This window comes from Corvus brachyrhynchos, unplaced genomic scaffold, assembly GCF_000691975.1.
Source record: "Corvus brachyrhynchos isolate BGI_N302 unplaced genomic scaffold, ASM69197v1 scaffold56, whole genome shotgun sequence".
Lineage (NCBI taxonomy): Eukaryota > Metazoa > Chordata > Aves > Passeriformes > Corvidae > Corvus > Corvus brachyrhynchos.
In genome coordinates, this window is record NW_008238664.1 from 1,675,641 (window position 1) to 1,692,636 (window position 16,996).

Below are 16,996 nucleotides of genomic sequence, written 5' to 3' on the forward strand. Positions count from 1 at the left end.
AAAAAAAAAAAAAGCCTGATTTTGCCAGATAAAATCACACACACCTGAAGAAAACTATGCACATCTGAAATAGGCTTTTCATTTCCCAAAGCCATGGAGTGGACACAGACCTGGGAGTACAATCGTTTCCCCTCTGAATTAGGCCCTTTCATGCTACAGGAAGTCCTAGAATCCATACTGAAAAAAACTGAGTCACCTCCTGCAATTCCTTTTAGCTAAAGAAAAAGAGTCAAGAGTGCCCAGAGCCCCCCAAACCAGTGTTCTCATTGGGTTAAATTCAGTGTTCTGGTCCTCATTTGCAGGGTAATCTCAGCCAGTATGGTCATGACCTCCAGCAAGAGCTATGTTATACTGGAACAATGGATCTGTCAGCCTCCTGAGTGAAAGGGGTGTGTGCAAAGGACAAAGGTTTCTCAGCAGCTGGCTCATGAAACTGGAGTTCCTGCCTGGAAGGGATCAGGATGATTAAAAAACTCAACACCTTCTAAGCAAAATGGAAAACCCACTTCTTTGCTTTGCTGTTCCCACAAACGCTCTACATGACAAAAATAAATTAAGTCCAGTCTCTGCTGCCACTAAAAAAAGCCAGAAAGAAACATTATTTGCAGGAAGGAAATGACCTGGCTATTTCTATCTATCTACTTGTTATAATTTGGGGATCTTTGTAGTGCTGCCACTACAAGGGCTGGTACCTAATTGGGTGGAACAGGTACAAACTGCAAAAGGATTCAAGAGATTTATTTGCATAGCACCCATCTTTTTCTAATCCTTCATTGTTCTGATCATACCTCCTGCCTCAGTCCAGGCCTCAGAGCTGAGCAGACCAGCAGCCCTCTCCATGTGAGAGAGACCTCAGGGTTTGGTGCATCATGCCTGAGAAATCTTAGCGCTGGTGTTCTTCCATTTCTAAGTCCTATTCCAGGGTTTTGTTTTATTCTGCAAAATTATTTCAACACCACACTGGAAGTCCACAGTGTGAGCCATTCCAGATATGTTTCATTCTTCTGGATCCTCGTGTGCTCCAAATGATCTACGTATGTTTATATTTATGCCTCAGATATGACCGGTTTGTTCACTTTTGTCAGTGCACTTTGCATGGCCATTGCCTGTTCGGTTGTTTTCCTATAATTGTCTCAAGGCATGGCACCTCTGTGGATGGCAGCCCGTGTTAATTGTGTTCCTTTGGCTCCTCTCTGCCTGCAGGGGCTATGCAATCCTACACCTGGTCACTCACCTACACCGTGACAACAGCTGCTGGGTCGCCTGCAGAGAATTCCCAACAGCTGCCCTGCATGAGGAGTCCACACATGCCTTCCTCATCTGTCACACACCGCATACCTGTTTATCCCCACAGAGAAGAACACGGGTAAGGCGCTTCTCAGTGGCTTGGGGGAAGTGGGGGTTATGTATTTTTGGTGGGTTTTGGATGAACTTCTGCTTAGATGTTTTTTTGAAATACAGTAAAAGCTGTTTCTTGATACAGTTAAGTCTGTATTGCAAAGATGCTGGTATCATAATTCTTTGGCTGTTGTTGCTATTGTATAATTATACTAAGTCTTAGTTTTATAATCTCATTTAATTCTATTCAAAACCACAGCAGGCCTGGAGGATATTTTCTAAAAGAGAAGGCTTCAGTAGATTTCTTCTCTGATTCCTGTTTTCCTGTGCCATGTTTTAAAAAGCTAAATGTGCCTAGAGAACAACCCTACTATACCATGTCTCAGGAGAAGGGATCCTTCTCTTTTGCTCAGCACTGCTGAGACCACATCTGGATCCAATCCTGTGCTCCCCAGTACCAGACAGACCCAGGGATACTGGAGTAAGACCAGAAAAGGGCCACTTTGATGATGATTTTGGGACTGGACTATCTGTCATACCAAGAGAGGCTGAGAGAGCTGAGGTTATTTGGCATTGGGTAGAGAGGGTTCAGGGAGGGTCTTATCAGTGGGGGGTGATAAGAAGACAGAGACAGGTTCTTTTCAGTGGTATTTAATGACAGGACAAGCACAAATAGAAGTACAAGAAATTCTGCTTAAGCATAAATGAACACAAAACTTGTTTTATTGTAAATGTGATCAAACACTGGAGCAGGTTGCCCAGAAAGGCTATGGAATCTCCATCCTTGCTGATGTACAGACTCCATCTGGACACAATCCTGGGCAGGCTGCTCTAGTAGACCCTGCTTTGAACACGGGGGTTAGACTAGATAAACTCCACAGGTCCCTTCCAGCCTCAGTGATTCAATGACTACTGTTAACCTGCAGATTAAAAAATGTCCACAGTTTGAAGATACAGACACATTATCACCATAACATCCTAATATTTTCCATCACCAAAATCTGCTCAAGGCTCTCAATTTAAATAATTACAGGTATAAATTTATGTAACATTATTTGATCTGGAAAATCTTCAGACACTAAAGCTCTCAGTGCTGCTTTCATTAAGCAGCACTTCTTCTGTGCCATCCTCATTTGATTCAGTGCATAACTCATAGATATCCATAATGAAAAAAAACAATCATAAACTAATCAATGGAGAAGGAACAGATAATACAGCAAGATTAGCAAATGCCCGTTTGCTGCCATGATGCAAGAGTTTCAAAAGGTTTTGCTGTGTCCCTCAGTCTTGTTGCAAACTCATTAACTTTGCAGGAGTGCTTTTCCAGTGTGAAAGACTCTCAGCTGTTTGGAAGGGTATCAGTAGATTATTTTGAACCCTGCATCTTCTTCCATCTTGGATGTGATTAGGTTTAGATACCTGTTTGAATGTCACTGCTAAGCCCTTACTGAGAAAACCTGGATAAGGAGAAAGGGAACATTCCTCTTATCCAGAAATATGACTGTTTGGTGGAGGCAGAAATAGAGCAGCACAGAGGTTTGGGAGCTAAGAGTATTCAAGACTTGGAACAGACCACAGTAAGGCAGTGTCTATGTTATATATGTGTGTGTATATATGTGAGAATTTATTGTTCCTGCAGAAATCCCTTGCCTCTGGTGTTAGATGGATTATGGTGATTTGAGGAAACATTTAATTCTAGGTGAATCAACTTTTCTGAAAGACAACAAAGATCAGATGTTCACATGTTCACAAAGATGGGGAGATTGCAGAAAGTGTCCACGCATCTTCTGCTAGCGAATGGTCCAAACAATGGTGGCCAACAAACACTGACTCAATAGCTAAGGAAACTGCTCCCTCCTTTGCCCCTGGATGTCCCTAGACAGGAGGCTGGGAATCAAAAAGAAAGTGGACAGGTTCTCCAATCTCACATCCCACTCTCTTACTGAGTTGACTGTGCTAAAGCTGAACATTGTATGCTTCAGATTCAAACTAATTCACTTCTCTCCCTCCCAAAAAAGGAACATCTGACTGCAGTACAAGGAGATAGCTGAACTTGTCGTAGTTCTTCAAGTCAGGGCTTACTATACTTCCTCAGCCTGGATAGCAGTTTACTGGGAACATGGCATTAGATAACAATAGAAGGGAAAGACACTTTCTCCTCAGAAAGTGTGGAGCTGAGTCTGCAGTTCAAAATTAGTCACAGAAACAGGCTGGGTCTCTCTATTTGCTGTTGTGCTGGACACACACTTTCACTAGTGGCATCTGCTTCCCATCTGAGCTGAAAAATACCTTTTTGAAAAAGATTTAAAATATCATCCTCCTATTAGAAAAACCCCTCCAAAACAATGGTATGTTTCATAGAAGTCATGGAATGATTAGTGGGAATAAATCATTGTTCATACTAAAAGTGGTTTTTGATGTATTTTAGATACACAGGAAGTTACAACTATGGTAGCTATAGCAACCAGCATCCCCATCCAATGCAGAGTCAGTATCCATCCTTACCACATGATACTGCTATTTCTGGACCACTTCACTACTCAGCTTACCACAGAAGCTCTTCACAGGTAATTTGCTTTTTTTACTTGATGATGGTTGTTACAACATTTAAAATAAATTTACTTTGTAAATTTATCAGCATATTAGCTGTCTGAATCAATAATCTGTCTAGATATTGATGGCTCCTAATTTTTTTCACCTTCTAATATTACCTAGGTATCTTTTCATTTTGCTGGAGATCAGATGTAGCTTTAGATTGTGAATATAAAATATTAACTCTAAAATCCAGCAGTCTGGATCATGGAAAGTGTTTCTGTTTTATGGAGTAGCTAAAGCAAAAACGAATATAACTAGTTGTATGATTCTTAGGTGTTGGGAGCAGGAAGAGATCCCCAAGAAGAAACAAAAGTGTTTTCATACAGCTGAATATGCAGAGGCCATAGTGAATTCTTCTGGGGTCTCTGCTTTTGAGGATACCCCTGTTTAGGAAATTGCCAAAACAGTCAGTTCTGCATATAGTTTGAATAATTTCAGGACAACATTGCAGAGGCTGTTTAATCTGTATCCTATACTCTCCTACTACAGTGCTGAGAAATTATATCAGTAACTCTTCCACCTCACGAAACTGAGCCAGTAGGAGCCAGCCCAGATTGAATGTGAAGATCAGATCTGGCAAGAGTTCCAGAGCAGTGCCACTGTTGGAGGGCTTTAGTGCCTCATGCAGCTGGTGCTTCCTCAGTGTGGGCAGCTGCTCTCTGGGCTCTCTCCTGGAAGATTAGCAAAGGGCAGATACAGGGAGGAGGTGATGGCATTGGGATATTCCACCCATGTGGCACCACTTACACTTTATTTATAAAAATAAATTAATTATTTCTTTATTAAAACAAATAATTTATATAAATTATTTATTTTAATATATATAATTTTTATTTTATAAATTTATAAAATTTATTAAAATATTTATAAAATTTATAAAAGTATATCAGGGACTGCCATGCTTAACTATCATTGCTGGACTGCAACAGTTCCATACTGGATGCAAAGATGTGAATTTGGTAGTGCTTTGAAACAGAGCACACAAAAGCTGCATCTCATTCTGGTCTTTGGCATCAGTCTGACACATGATCTTAGAGGAGTCATTTCTCCTTTTTATGCTTCATTTTCCCTAGCTGTAAGATAAGAATAATGGTATTGATCTCCTTGAAGCTTTTTGAGATCTGTACAAACCCAATATGCTCATTTGGAGCAGCTCAACAATGGCTCCCTATCTTATGGCAAGGACAAGCTACAACTTCTCACCCATTTGTGTAGCACCTGGTCTGTCAGACTACATGAGGTATCCAGGTTTGTCAGAGGGCTTTTGCAGCTGCTGTATCTTCAGTAGGAAAGTGAGTGAACATTTAAATGCAGTGTCCTTGGACAAGTTTGTTTTCCTCCATTTTTCAGTATGGGTCTTACCCTGTTATCTCAAGAAACAAGTAAAGCAAATCAAGATCAACACATTTTTAGTTTACTCATGTCCTGGTTAACATGTCGTATGCAAACAGTAGCAAATATTGAAGTCAGGCAAGTATTTTTCATACTGTAGTAGGCTGTCTCTACAGGTGCAGATGTCAGATCATTTTTTCCTCTCTTGCTAGTCTTTGAACTGTCCTGAACACATATGAAGAACAGCTACGCTTTAATGATCACACTTTGAAGGAAAATTATTTCAATTTCTATGTAGAATGTTCTTTCTCATGCTGCTTATAAACTGAGATGAAACTGCACAGCAGGACACAGCCAACAAAACCCTATCAATGTGCTTGTTCTGTACTGAGAGGAGCTACAAACTGGAACCTTACTTTTGAAGAATTATCTAAAAGCCTTTGACAGTTTGATACAGAATTTGCTGACAGTCTTTTTAGAGCTAAGTTAGCATCGGTAAAATTCCTGCCCTGATAATGAGTCCTTTCTTAGCTACTTTTAACAAAAAAAAAAAGTTCATAAGATGTCCCTGAGAAGATGTTAGGAACTTCTCTTTTTCTAGTGGTCTTTGTGAAGGGAACACATTGGAAGGAATTGCAGTAGGACTCATGATGTCGCAAAATAAAACACAGGAAGCCAAATTTACAATGAATATATCAACAGCTGCCACTATACTGAAACAAAAGGAGCTGCAATGTGCAGAGCTGTGGGAGTATAATCAGCTGAGAAGAGGAGGCATTGACCACAATGTTCAAAAGAACTCTTTGTTATAATCTACATTCTGGCCAAATATAGAACTTTGGCTCAACTTTAGCAACTACTCCACCATGCTCTTTAGGATAGTGTCTAGGGATTAACTCCTAAGAAAAAAAAGCTCTGTGTGTGTGGTAAATTCTCCTCTACAAAAATGGATTCAGGGAGAGCCCTTGTCCTAGACAAGGGTCTGAGCCAAAACAGGTGACATGTAGTTGAGGTGAGGTTTAAGCTGCAGCTATAAATAACTATTTTGGTCTTGAAGAACTTCATGTCCAACCTCTTTCTGTGGAAGAGAGTGACACACTCCAGGTTTAAGAGTTTTGATTTTGTCATTGGAATTTTAGAGTGAGACTGTGCTGAGGAAGAAGTCACACAGACATATATGTTATACTATCTACTATTTTACTATTTACTATTAAATATTTTGTTACAGCTCTCGAAAAGTGCAGGTGGGGGTCTTGGCAGTATAGGCTAATTCCCACTGATGGCTACAACTCTTTCGGATGACAGGAACAGTCTGTTCAAACCTTGGTCTTAACCCTAATTTTTCCTTCTTCCCTCACCATCTGTGAATAATCCTCAGAACAGGTCCTTACTTGTAATTCCAGGCCTGATTGCTCATTTCTTGTCTTGGCTTACTGGCCAGGAGCCTGGCAGACAAATGAAAAATGATCTACAGGTTGATCTGTTACTACCTAATCCTCTAAGCCATAGGGCAGGAGTGCACACAATACTCTGATGCTACTCCACCATCATATAGAAGAGGACAGTTTAGTGTGTGTGTATATAAACACGTCTGTACTGACACTTTATTTCATCAGTTCTCTGCTTCTGCAGTTTTAGGTACCAGATGCCAGGGTAGGAAATAGACAATGCTGTCTAAAAGCCTCTGAGAGGTCTCATCATCCTGTGTTGAGTTTAGCAGAGAGTTACCTCCTTCAAAGGTAACCCCTTCACAAAGTCACACCTAATTCACCTCCACAGGGGAGGCTTGACTGGCTTCTGAGCACAGCTTTTATCTGTGCAACAGATCTTATCTTACAGCAACGTTCACCCTGGCTGGACAGGTCTTAATCCTCTTTCAGGCTATCCAAAAGTATTTCAATTCATATAGTTCTACCTTTTCCTTAAACACAAACTAATTCATGCTGCAGTAATTTTTCTTCGTAAATTTCAAGGCTAACACTTTTAGTAGGAAGAATAATTAGAGAAATGTGCAGCAGTACACATTTTAACATATCTGGTAACATATGAAGATGCACATCATTAAGGGTAAGCACCCTATGTGTAGCTGTAGTGAGTCACACTGTAGGTTCAGTTATCCAGGTCTTATCTCTAGCAGTGACCAGAAACAGATGTGTGGAGGAAGTCTTAGAAGTAGGGTAAGTAGAAGGTGGTCCTTTCACCAGCATAGCTATGATGCCTCTGGCAAGAGCTAACCTAGAGATATCCTGAGTAAGAAGCAGCAGCTGGAATGATGTCTTTTGTAGCAAACCACTCTCTGTCTTTGAGCTTTTTTGTACATATAGACTTTGCCAGGGGTTGCATGAAACACTCATTCTCTTGCTGATTTTAAGTCTGTTATCTCATAATTGCACTGGGTGCCCTAGGGTTTTTTGAATGATGAGAATAGGGAATATTCATGAATTCCCATTTATCTACTCTGACCATTTAAGACATTATAGATCTGCATCATTCCATCCTCACCTCCTCCCTGTCATCTCTCCTCTGGAGCTGAGTGTTAGCATCTCTTTAGTTTCTGTTGTGACAGGTGCTTTGTGCACAGGAGTTATTCAAGGACTGCAGGGCAGGCATAGTCTGGGGAGGCTGTGAATGTCCTGTTCTCTCAGTTGTCCTGAGCATGGAACCTGATGGAGCTGGAGCTCCCCTCCAGCCTTTCTGTGCAAACCTGATCTCAGAGCAGATCGGAGGGACTCAGTCAAGAACCTGCCAGATCAGTCACCTAGATGTGGGAATCACTTCTAGATGCCCCACTAAACACAGCCTCATTTTACCTTTTCTCCTTTGCCACTTCCAAAATGGAACAACCATCTCCAAACAGTCAATCTCAGGTGACAGCCATAGAAGCAGCACAGCAATGTTTCTCCTTTTGTACCACGCAGCTCCTACCTTAAAGATAAGAATGAACCTATCCATTTATTTATTTTTGCTGCCTTTAAGCTGCATTTATGAAGATCGTAGTTTACTTCCATGGCCTGGACAGAAGAAATCAGTCTGGAAAATGCTGCAGTAGTACAGTCTGCTGTTAAGCAGTAGATCAGGTCTGCACCTCTCAGAGGCCCAGAGCACTGTGTTTGGGCCATAGTTAAAGGAACTTCAAACAATGTTTGTACCCTGACTCTCATAAACTGCTCTGGGGACTGCACTGGTCTCACATAATTTCTCAGGGGTGCAGCATGCAGCACTACTCAGTTTTTCTGTAAAATATTGCATGCCACGATTCTACTAAACTGTGTCTTCCCTTCATGTGCCTCAGCAGCAGGATTTACTGAAGACAGTAGTAACTGTTTTTGTGAAATCCTCTCTCAGACAAAGCCCATGCTTTAGTGTCCATTCATGTTATTCTGGCCCATCTACTTTGGAAAAAAAAGAGAAGGGGAAAAGTTCTTAGTCTTCCAGCACATACACATTATAAACTCATGACTGTACCAATGCAGTAAGAGTAATGCACCCTCCCCAATAACCACTCTGTCATCAAACAGCTGGTAATGACAGAAAGACAAAAATACTGCCCAAATCCCACCCATGCAGCAAGAGTCATTGTTCCCAACTGTATGGCTTCACAACGGCCTCGAGACTGTTAGCATGTAATTGGAGTAATTATGTATTGAATGCAACAGGAAACAGATGTCTTAACTTCTTTTGAGATAATTACAAATAGCATTTTTCAGAGGCTCCAAATGCCACTCCCAAAAGTACCAAAATCGCTTAGATGGACTTCAAAGTTTCACTCAGACTAATTAACAGATTCAATAAGGTTCAATTTGTGGAGAAAAGGGTCAGATTAAGGGTTATACAGATGCAATTAATCAATAGTTTCAATTCTGTCATTTTATAAGATTTAAGCATATTTTTGTGAAATTAGTTTATAGCCAGCTCTCCACAATTCAGTAGTTACTGGTATGTGTTATTTGCAAGTCCTGAAGTAGTGGCGAACATGCAAAAATAATTTACAGCATTCAGCAAAAGTGGGAGCTAATACAATGTAAAGTCAGAGCCACATTCATAAGGAAAACATTTTGCTGTTTGGACACTGAAACCTTTCACTTCCATGTATAATTGGTTGGTGAGTTGAGAATAAGGATGAAGAGATCACTCTCCATCCTTGCACTGCAGAAGCTCAGCCTTTGCTTCATGGGAAGACATATTTAATGTTGTATTTTGTAAAATAATACTAAAAGAAATTGAATTAATTTTACTTTTTTGGGCAAGGCCTTAAAAATAATCTGCTCAAAGTCTCACAGGCTTAAAGGGCTTCTTGTTTAGGTCTAATGGCAGCAGTAGTAACAAGTGTGAGTCAACCCAGAAAATGGTAATTTCCTGTCAAGAGTCCTCCAACAAATGTCGCTTTTATATCTGGCAAAGATCACTAGGCCCCAGTGTTTTGAGTTCAGCTTAAGCACTCTTCATTAAACCGGATGTAGAGTGTGAAAGGTGATTCAGGCAGCATGGGCAGGCATCCGCCCAGATGGCTCTGCTTTGGACACTCCAACAAGGCTGAATAGATGCTTCATTGGGTGAGTTAATAGTCAGGCAGGGGCCAATGAGTACTTTAAAAATATTGTCTTTCAATAGCTACCATTACAAAACTTTCCATCTTGCATTCAGTCATAACAGAATTTATTGTAAAATACTGGATATTTGGAGTCCATGTTATTTTCAAGCAATTATTCTTTTTACATTCATGACACATTCAAAAACACAGCTGCATTGGGTGTGCTTGATGAAAAGGAAAAGCAGCACACTGTATCCTGTCCCCTCATGCACAGCCATTCCCCTGCCTTCTTAGTAAGCCTAAGCATGGCCTCTGGGCTGCACATTGGAGGAGGAGTATCTTTCTTTTTCAGTGCATCCCAAAGTTCAATCTGGGAGCCAAGATTTTGTTTGCTCAGTGGCACAGGGTTTGTGGTTCCAAACAACCAAAAGACATAATGTGGCTTCCCCACATAATGCTGTGTACAACAAGGAGACCCACCACAATATTCCCAGAGTTCATTTTCTTCTTCTTGATCATAGGTGAACTTTTTTGCAGTCTACAGATTTTCAGATGGCAAATTATCCTAGCAGAAGACAGGGATTTCTCTTGGCATTTGTAAGGGATAGGAAAGCAAATAATTCTCCTGTTGCAAGTCACAACCTTTGCTTCAAAACCTCAAAGGAAAATTGCACTGAGTCAGGATAGCAAAGGCTTCTGTTATGGTCAACAACAGAATAGATCAATTCTCTCACTGGGAAGAAGACAGGAGAGAATCACTGGTGTATTATGGCAGAAATCTAGGTTAACCCTGTTGTAAGTACACTCTTTAATACACGAATCTACAGTGACTTCAAGTATAGACCAATGGATAACAAAGGCAAAGACTACAGTAATTTGTATCAAGTAAAATGCTGCTGAAGACAAAGAAGAAACTTCTTAGCTTGGGCCACACACTGTTTCAAAGCTTGAGTTTTATTGTTGCTGGTCACTGGAAGTTCTCATCTTCAATGAAAGCTTTTGGAGAGCCAAGAAGTCTGAAAACTTGCTTCTCCTTCAAAGGAATATAGGGCTTTTTACACTCATTAGGTAAGCTCTGCTGAACTTTCCTACTGAGAAACCTTTCTCGGGGGTGAAGATGGAAATTTAGATGGTGTTGTATAGACCTGCTGTCAGTGTTGCCAGGACAGCTTATTCTGGCAGCTGGATTAGCAGTACCAGTGCTGAAGTGTTGATGTTCCAGGGTGGTGCTGCAGTTTAACACCCTGTTTCAGGTGTTAAACATCAGCAGCTGCGATGGCCCAGGTAGATCCAGCCTCTGTGGTGATGGGAAGTATACAGGCTAGGTAACACCTTTGATGTTTTCCCTTTCATCTACCTACTGGCCTGCCTCCCCAGGACATGCAGGAATACACTAAATCACTAACTACAGTATGTTGGTCAAAAAAAGTCTTCTTTTTCTCCTCTCTAATTGGGAGTGGCCAGTGTGTGGCCCTGAGCTGCCTGAGGCTTGTGAACTGTTCAAATACATTTGCCAAGGCTGAGCTGCCTTCCTGGCTGTGGTAGGAAGGGAGACAGCACAGTCTCCTCATGGAGACACTGCTGTAATTGCCTTGGGCTTATGTAAGAGTTGCTTATGCAACTGATTAACCCCGGGCCCATCCACAGTGGAGTAATGTAATGAGACCCCTTGGGAGTCTCTGCTCCCTCCCTCCTAGGAACACCTACTCCAGCTTTTCTCTCCATAACCCTCCAAAATAGAGGGAAGGGGTTTTACGGCCATAGAAAGCTTTGGCATGCAACTTGCAAGGTTTGTAAGTGTCAGAAGTGGTGATAGTCTTGCTTTGGTGACAGCTTTCTAGTTAAAGAAATACCACAGTGTCAACCCAAGATATCGAAATTTTAAATGTGACACTTTTTGCAGAAAAGGTATAAAGATGTAAAACGTTGAAGCTCTGAAGATACAAGGCTGGCCAAGGGGAGCAGGGATCCTAACCATCTTTGTGATGCAGATGGATAACAGGGGGACAACACAGGGAGAGCCGTTCCTCAGACACAGCACACAGATGATCTGCTCCTGCAGGACAGGCAATACATAAATAAATTCATGTTAAGCAAGCACTCGTAAGCACAATTTTCTTTCTGTTGCTGGGCACTCTGTGGCTATAGAGGGCAAAAGCTGTTCTGTTTTCCTTCCTGTCCTGTCCTTCCTTAGTGGAAGCCGTTTGTCAAACTTCTTTGATTTCTGCTTCCAAGTGTCACTGTGAACAGCTGGGGAATACAGAGATTCTTCTCCTGCTGCCTCTTTCCATAAATCGTCCAATTATCTGCTGGCTCTGGAGCCAGACCATACTGTTTTCCTGCAGAAACTGTCAGGATGTCTTGTGAACACTTTAAAGGGAAGGCACCATCCCAGAAATAAAGATTCTTTTGCTCTCCTTCCTCAAAACTCCCTTGAGTGAGGACAAGTGGGGGGCATTTTATATTCTGATTTTCAGTAAATAGCAAGTTTTTGAGTGAAAGTGGGAGAAAAAAATTAAATTAATTCAATCTATTTTTCTGCTCCCAGGTACATCTTGATAAATTAATTCAATATTTAAAATCAGTGACTGTTTTGCGAGACTCACTGAAACTTTGGTTTACAGCAGACACTGGTTATCTGGTATTCCACCTTCAGTATGATACCTTGTTGTTGGAGAGCTGCTAACACTCATGATTTTGGCTTTGTTAAACACAGAATTGTGACACCACCAGCCTTATTTTAAAATGCAGTATGTGGCAAATGATTCTTTTTTTTTTTTTTTAATTTTAGTACCCTTTCAATGGCCCAACATCAAGAATGGAGCCCTGTTTGATGAGCAGCACTCCCAGGCTGCATCCTACACCAGTGACTCCGCGCTGGCCAGAGGTCCCAGCTGCCAACTCCTGCTACACGAGCTCATCCATGCACTCCACGAGATATGGGAATTCCAGTGACATGTACACGCCCTTGACAACACGCAGGAATTCTGAGTACGAGCACATGCAACACTTTCCCGGCTTTGCCTACATCAATGGGGAAGCCACCACAGGCTGGGCTAAATGAAGATGACTGGTATCAGCTAAGCCCACACACGTACAAGAGTTAGAAAAACTTCATGCTGTGTGGGACTTTTCATGGACATTCTTCAAGGGAGGTGAAAATGGAAGAGATCCTGGGCAGTAATGTAGTTCCTAACGTGGGCAGATTGCAGACCAGTATGACTGAATGTTCCTGTAGCCGAAAAATACTTTTGTGCTGTTCTAGACCACTTTTTGGGCCTATCTGTGCCTTTTTTAATTCTGGGCCAACCCTGTGTGCTCTCAATTTAAGTGAGCCATTTTTGCCCCCTTTCTTATTGACAAATGTTAATGAGTCTTACAAAAAAAAGTACTGGAACAGGACCTATTTATAATTTGAATTAAAGACAGGAAATTCACCCTCAGCAAAACCCCATCATCTGTTCTTCTTTTAAGCTCTTAATGCATTCCTTAGAAACCACTCTGCCAAGTCATCACTTATTCATATCAATTCCTCTATCTGGTTCCTTAAAAAGACACGTGTTGTAGGTTTCAGTTTACATCTAACTTTGTATATTGATGCACCTTTCTGTCGATCCACTAAGTCTGATCTTTACAAAAGAGAAGAAAAGACATGTAGCATTGAATTATACACTGCCTTAAGTTGACTATTGTTCTTATTATATATGTATTTGTGTTGAGTTTGCACAATCTGGAAAAATCTAACTTCTCTGGTCAGTAATGACAAGGTAAGAAGGGACTTGGGGACTGGGAAGATTTTGGATTCAGAGCCACATATGTTAAATATGATGATGATATGAAGCAATTATATAAAGAAAATGACAATGCAAACATGATTATTCACTTAATTATCTATTGACAGGTATGAAACTGTTCTCTCAATTCCTTCACATGGTGATAATTCTCTATACGTCTACAAAAGCAAAATTCAAAGCTGTGCCTTTGAAGTTATTCTGTACTGTGTATGTGTGGAAAAATGTATTGTATTTTGGGGAGAATTTTTCTTAGACATTTTCTGTCAGATTTGTAGCTATTTGTGAGTTTTTGTTAGTTTTTATTAACATAGCTTTTCCTTCTGTATTATAAAACACACCAAGCAATTATGGTGGACCTATTACCCTATGGGTAAGAAATAAATAAATGGAAATATGACAACAGGCATTTTAGTAATTGTTTTGTAAATAAAATCTTTGATAGCACCCAGTGTGACAATAACCATGTTTATGCCTAAAATGGACATAAGTGTTATTTGTACAGTTGTGCAAGATATATGAGGGATTTTCACACCCAAATAAAGTTCTTGAAATTAAATAGATGCTGTTTAAATTTACTTAAATACAAGAACTTCTACAAGCTGCAGACCTTAAAAAAATCTTAGATGTCATCATGTATGTTTTTATCCAAGGAAGGACTTGAGAACAGGTACAATTCGTGGCAAATGAGTGAGGCACCTCCACTTACCTGATGGGCTGGTGATCGTGACCTGCCACGGTCCCCCCTAGGACCAGATGCATTGGTGAGATGTCTGTGGGTAGAACTGACCAGTAACTCAAGGCTGGGTCTTTGGAAGGATCAGGGTGGAGGTGAGTCCAAGCACCACTCAAGGGAAGCCAGAAGCACTTTGTCTGCTTTTTATAGTAAATTGTTAAACCGAAAGAAGCCTAATCCCCATTGACTGAAAGAGAGGAGAAAATGAGACTATTTTTGCATACAAGTGTTCCATATCCTTCAACACCTTTGGGGACAAGTCCGTTACCCTGATTTCAAGAGCTCAGGCAGACTGTTTGGAAAAGAGGAGGGATATTGGACACAGTGTGAGACCCAGAAATATTAAAACCTTTCTGGGTGGAGAACCGCAACGTCCTGGGAGAGAGAATTCTGACCAACAGCAGCACCACAAAGCTGCTCATAAAAAAGAGCCAAGAACATCATCAGTCAGACAGAGCTTGGAAAGTCTTTTTCAAAAAAAGCTTCCACAGTTGCTCTTTTCCTTTTTTTTTTAAATTAATTTAGAAACCTGTGTTGATGCCTCAGGAATCTGAATGTGCACTGCCAACTACTTTTGGACTGCTTCCTGACGAGGGCTTTGAAATTTAAAGTAAACGCTCATGGGAAGCAGTATATAGATTGGTGAAACATAGGCCACCATCACCAGCTGCATGAGAAGTGCTGCGAGGGAAAGCAGGACTCGTCCTGGGCCACTGCAGCTCAGAACCCACCACAGCAGCACAAAGCATGGGAGCTTTCAGGTCACAGGGTGTGCACCAGGCCGGGGAGTGCAGCAGCTCAGGAGAGCATCATAACCTCTGGGCAGAATGTCTGGTGAGGGGCAAGAATGTCTTGAATCATCCCAATACAAAATGCCAAACCTCCTCAGTCAAAGTCTGCAGCCTGTTAATTAATCCTTTCCCTTGACCATGGAAACTAAAAGTTGGGGTTTCTTGTCTAGCCATGCATTTAAGTGCATATAAAGTAAATACATGACTATGCAAACATTGCTGAAGAAGCTTCTATACCATATTCTGAAATATTCAATCTCAATTTCAGTTTCTCTTCTATTTTCCTATTTTCTTCTTTCACTTTCCTCTCTTTACTCTCTTTTTTCTTTTTTTTCTCTTTTCCTTTTCCTTTTTTTAAAAATTTCTTGTTTACATTCTGTTTTTTTCTAACAACAAATACACATTTTTATAAAAATGTCATCTTTTTCATAGGCTAAAATGTATAACAAATTATATATAATATATGGAGTAGAATAGAAACTAGTTTCATACATTACAGCATAACTGACATAACACATTTAATATTTTTAAATAGATCTACACACACACAAATATATCTGTATGTATGCGTACAAAAATCCATTACAATCCTTCAAGATTTTTCATTACCAGGTAGAAAAAAGGCTCAGCGGGGGAAGAGCAGTGAGAACTCCATTCAGTAGCATGAATCCTCTTTTTGTCAGGCTACCTCTTGCTGCTAAGGTCACTACCCTTTGACAAAAATGGCCTCTGACCTCCCCATCCCCACAATTCTGTTGTGACTGACCCTGAAACCCATGAAATTCAGGGGCAGACATTGCTTTGGAAGGTTTAGATAAAGCTGACTAACATGGGAAGGGCTCATGGTATGCACCCATCTGAAAAGGTCTGGCAGTTCTTTGGCAGAGGATGCAATTTATTCTGTCCCTCTCTTTCACTGAAATCCTAATCCTTCATATGCTACATAAAGTGGAAACTAAAATGCACTGATGATGAATAACAATGTGCCTTTAAAAGGCAGTAACAGTTTCCTAATCTTTATTTTTCAGGTTTTGTAATTTAAAAAAAATTAATTAATTGGCTATGTGCAAGTAAAATGAGTGTTTTGCTGTGCTGTGAAGTAAACCTAAGCAGGCTTATGTGTTATTATAGAGTTGTAAATCTAACAAGCAAAAGACTCTTTTCATTGGGTTTTTCTCCAAAGCTGCATTAGTTTACACATGGATCTGACTCAGAAGAAATGGCTGCACGCTGGATGGCTGGACTTTGTTACTCCTTGCAGTCCAGTGACTGTGCTGTTCTGGTTTTATATTTCAGTTCTTGTGGCAAGAAACGCCTAGGGAGGAAACTCAGGTTCTTGTTTGGGTCTGCATATTAAACACTGCAGGCAGGCACCGTCACATCTGAGCACCTCAGCGCCCCGTCCCTCTGCAGGTGCAACCTCCCTGGCGTTGCCCGCTATGGAGCCGGTCATTTGTGAGATTAAAGGTTTCTCTTTCTCGCGGAGTACCTCCTGAATTGTAGGAATACATATTTCAATGAGAGACCGGCCACAGCTCCGTATGAACATGGTTTTTTTATTAACTTCAATGTATCATTTTCTGCTATCTGGGCAATGAATTTCGATTATAAGGCGCCTTGAGTATGAAAATACTGTGTATCTGCTCTGTGTAGTTTAAACCCACGGTCTTGCAAAACCTTTATAGAGACATGGTTCGCCTATGCCCGGCTCTGCCGATGCAGCCCACCTTCCCCTCCTGCCACTTCCTGAACAAAACGCAGAATTTTCGTGTACCACCATTGTTTGGTGGGTTATACCTGGGAAAAAGGCGGTTGGTTTTGCCGCGACATGCTGTAGCGAAGCCCCGCTTCAGGGAACACACACACAGGCTTCCCCCCCCCC

The 16,996-nt window shown here is 41.0% G+C and overlaps 1 protein-coding gene across 3 annotated transcripts in view; it reads left to right on the forward strand.

The window, feature by feature from the left end:
* The window catches only part of RFX4 (regulatory factor X4), an 88,316-nt gene extending 74,170 nt beyond the window's left edge, over positions 1–14,146 (forward strand). For all 3 annotated transcript variants that reach the window (XM_017738051.1, XM_008636587.2, XM_017738052.1), the window contains 3 exons: positions 1,204–1,366; positions 3,767–3,905; positions 12,588–14,146. In XM_017738051.1, the coding sequence (XP_017593540.1) occupies positions 1,204–1,366; positions 3,767–3,905; positions 12,588–12,860 (575 nt within the window). In that variant the 3' untranslated portion in view covers positions 12,861–14,146. The remainder of the gene's footprint in view (positions 1–1,203; positions 1,367–3,766; positions 3,906–12,587) is intronic.
* Positions 14,147–16,996: the final 2,850 nt, after the last annotated feature.